The 4,025-nt window shown below is 46.7% G+C and overlaps 1 protein-coding gene across 1 annotated transcript in view; it reads right to left on the bottom strand.

Moving 5' to 3' along the window:
* Nucleotides 1-367: 367 nt before the first annotated feature.
* The window catches only part of prdm6 (PR domain containing 6), a gene marked incomplete at both ends in the record, with an annotated part of 36,577 nt that continues 32,919 nt past the window's right edge, over nt 368-4,025 (bottom strand). Inside the window, one exon of the mRNA XM_080532186.1 lies at nt 368-485. Coding sequence (XP_080388312.1) covers nt 368-485 — 118 coding nt within the window. The remainder of the gene's footprint in view (nt 486-4,025) is intronic.

Genomic DNA, 4,025 nt, shown 5'->3' with positions numbered 1-4,025 from the left:
CTTTCAGAACTCCCTTGTCCACCACCCCCCCCCCCTCCACCCTGACCCCCCCTCCTCACCCCCCCAGACCCCAGTCATAAATAAATAATCACTTCTCCCCCATCCAACACAACCAACCCCACATCCCCCCCAACCTCCCCCCTTCCCCCACCACCTCCCTCTCATCCCCTCCCCCCATTGTCCCCCTCATCCCATTCCCTTTTCTGTGCCAGGATCAATATCTCTTAACATCTTACTTATTTTATTACTGCTTTTGGTTTTCTGGGGCTGATTGAGAGTTTCTCCGAGGAAATCTTTGGTTTTGCTTAAGTGTCCGTGACGTTTAATCATGATTTTCCTTGCAGTTTAATTCCGGCCAGTCAATCAGCTAATCCACCTCGATTGATTCGCTGCTCTCGCCGCTGATGGGCTTACACTCGTTAGGCATCCGCTGGTGTCTGCTCAGCTGAGTCGCCTGTGTGAAGCTCCTGTCGCACCGTTCGCACCTGGACACACACACACACACACACACACACACAGCGAAGTTCAGAGAGAGGCAGATGATCACACAACACAACACAACACACACACACACACACACACACTGAGAGAGAACACTTACAACACCCACACACATTCACAGAAAAACCCTCTCACACACACACACACACACACACACACACACACACACACACACACACACACGCCACCTCATCATTGGGCGACCTAATGCCAAGCGACAGTCCAAAGTGGCTGTGAATCTTCCCGGGCCACAGGGCTGTAATTGGGGCCTAGTCCTCCCGGCCTTGATGGAGATGATGGGAGAAGGCCCCCGCCTCCCCCCTGTGCCCCCCCGTGCCTCCCTACGCCAGGGCCTGTCAATAATCTAGCAGGGAGGGGGGGTCCCCTGTCCAGATAAGGCGCGCATCATTGTCACTTCTAATAGATACAGAACTAAAAGAGATTTTCGGGGGGGACGGCCATCAAAGAGAGAGGCCCTCCTGGAGTGTGCTGCTCAGCAGCCCTGAAACACGCGACAGGACAGGCTGTTTGTAGGGGTGTTGCTACTAATTCACCTGGCTACGGTGTGTGTGTGTGTGTGTGTGTGTGTGTGTGTGCGGGTGTGTGTGTGTGTGTGTGTGTGTCTGTGTGTGTCTGTGTCTGTGTCTGTGTGTCTGTGTGTGTGTGAGGGCTTTTCTGTGAATGTGTGTGTGTGTGTGTGTGTGTGTGTGTGTGTTGTGAGTGTATGCAAGCTGTAATATATGCCTCTAACGCCAGTTACACGGCAGTTACCTCCCTACATGTCGTAACGGTTGTAAACAAGTTCTTTTCCAAACCATGTATCTCAATGATGTCCCCATCTCTGTACATCTGCATACAGGAATAGGCAGTAGGACCTTTAAGTCATCCTGTAGCTCTTAGGAGCTGTTTGGCACAAAACTGCCATTCAGTCCAACAATAGAACGGGACAACGGGCGCAAGCAAACGGACAGACAAGGGGGACCAAAGTTGCAGACCACACCGAATTCTCAGAGTGACGTTTTTTCCTTTCTCTTTTTTGGCGACGGTAGTAGGGAAAATAGAATAAACAAACGTTGTTGTTATTCTTCATCTTCTTCTTCTGCGTCTGTGACACGCTGGAGATGCCAGCTTTAATCTGTCAAGCATATCAGCTCAATGAGGGGAACTCAGCGGTATCGACGCAGGGTAAAGATTTCTGCCGTGTTTTCATTAAAACCTTTGTCCTGGTCATCCTCTCAGGAGGGGCCGAAGTGCTGATGACATGTTTGTGTTCTCACTGATTGCTCGTTAGAGGGCTGATTTGGATACTGGATTGCTCTGCGGACAGCCGGACAGCCCTTGTCACGCGCCACGCCACCGCAACACCGCTGTTAGGGGAACTACGCTACGCTTTCTCTTTCTCTCCCTCTCCCTCTCTCTCTCTCTCTCTCTCTCTCCCCCTGTCTTTCTCTCCCTCTCTCTCTCTCTCTCTCTCTCTCTCTCCCCGTCTTTATTTCACTCTCTCTCTCTCCCTATCTTTCTCTCTTTCTCTCTCTATCTTTCACTCTCTCCCCCTGTCTTTCTTTCACTCTCTCTCTCCCTCTCTTTCTTTCTTTCTTTCTCTCTCTCTTTCACTTTCTCTCCCTCTCTCTCGCTCTCTCTCTTTCTCTCTCTATCTTTCACTTTCTCTCCCTCCCTCCCTCCCTGGTGGGGGTGACAGTCTGAGGAGAATTATTGTCTTCGCTGATGAGATGACAACAGCAGCTGATGTAAGGTAAACGTCGTCACATTTCTCTCTCTCTTCTCTGAGCTTCAAAGCTAATGGAAATGTGGGATTGGTGCATTGATCTGTGTATGAAATGAACTTCCACTATAGTAGTGTAGTACTATAAACTCATACACTTGATACATCATGTAAATCACATTAATCAAAATAGTGACATCAAGACATTCAAACACACATTTCACACATTCACAGAGGTGCTTTGGGAACAGTCTTGTCTACTGAATGTTCACATGTCATAATAAAACACAGTATGAAACCATAACATATCCCCTTAACATACTCACTGTGTAAACAATATGTACCAGTTAAAGATAAAGAGTTACTAGTGCAGTAATAAGGCATTTATAACATTTTAACCATTTAGCAGACGCTTTCATCCAAAGCGACTTACGATTTAAGATTACAGGGACAGTCTCCCTGGAGTCATTTAGGGATAAGTGCTTTACTCAAGGGCACACTAGTGGTGGTGGTGTTCCCAGGTGGGATTTGAACTCATGACCTTCTGTTCACTAGTCCAACTGACCACTATGCAATAGGCCACCACTACCCCATTGCTTGACCAGGTTATAGGGCAATGCTGTATTAAGCTTGCAGTACAGTATGTAGGCATTAGAGCGGCCTATGTAGGATTTCTAGCAGAGCATTTCAAATTTCAAATGACCCAACTGCGATCCTTGTTTAGATGGAAACATTGTTTGTATTATTTGTATTACCTACCACTAATACATTGCTCAATTTGTCACGTGTCTTATCTGTCCCACTTGTCTCTTATAGTTATCGCCACTTTATTTATCTGGCCTTATTTGTTTATTTTATATAATTACTGACACTTTATTTCTCTTGTCGCTGTAAAAGTTGAGGAACTGAAGCCTAAGAATTTTGCTAATGGGATGTAACAACAAACTTGAAACTTGAAACGTAGCGTGTTTCATACGGGGACGTGGTGGAACGTTTCGCTGTGTGCAGGCGGCCTCTATCCGTTCTCTGCTGATGTTACCGTGTTGACGACATCGGAAGGAGTCAACAGGGTCATGTGTAAGTACCAGCCATTAGACCAGGAGAAATCTATGACCCGCCCGGACCATTTCACTTACTCAATTAATTATAGAAATCTATGTACAGTACCGTGGACCTCAGACATGAGTCAGGGAAGATACAGGGCCATGATGGCGTGGCGGGTTGTAAACTAAAAGGCTCTCTGAAAAGGCGAACTCTCTCTCTCTCTCTCTCACTAAAAAGCCTTACTGAGGAACATCCATACTGTATGGTATGTTATCCTTATTAGGACACTCGGGAGAGAGAGTTACAATTGAGGGTTACAATTAAAAAGCCTTTTTTTTCACAGAGCTTCACTGACTTGCTGAGTGAACATTTCAAACAGGGGAGGCTGGTGGAGGTAGAAATGAGAGGACGGGCGTATACGGACATGGCATGGAATGAGGAATGCTATCAAACACACTTGTTTAACCATTCCTTATTCTATTCCATGACATTACAGGCCTCCGATTTCAACCTCCACTGATTTCAACCTCCACTGATTTCAACCTACACTGATTTCAAACTACACTGATTTCAAACTACACTGTTAGTCAAATAGCAAACTGACACACTGTACAGTAGAGGAATCACAGCTCAGCGATCTCCGGTGACAGATCTATGGGGTAGTGGTGGCTTGGGTGTTCAGAGTTGGAGAGTTGGTGATCAGAAGGTCATGAGTTCAAATCCCATGAGTTCAAAGGCACTTAGCCCTAAGTTACTC

Source organism: Nansenia antarctica, assembly GCF_963989245.1.
Source record: "Nansenia antarctica genome assembly, chromosome: 5".
Lineage (NCBI taxonomy): Eukaryota > Metazoa > Chordata > Actinopteri > Argentiniformes > Microstomatidae > Nansenia > Nansenia antarctica.
Note: the sequence above shows the minus strand (reverse complement) of the source record. Positions and strands in the feature narration are given on the sequence as shown.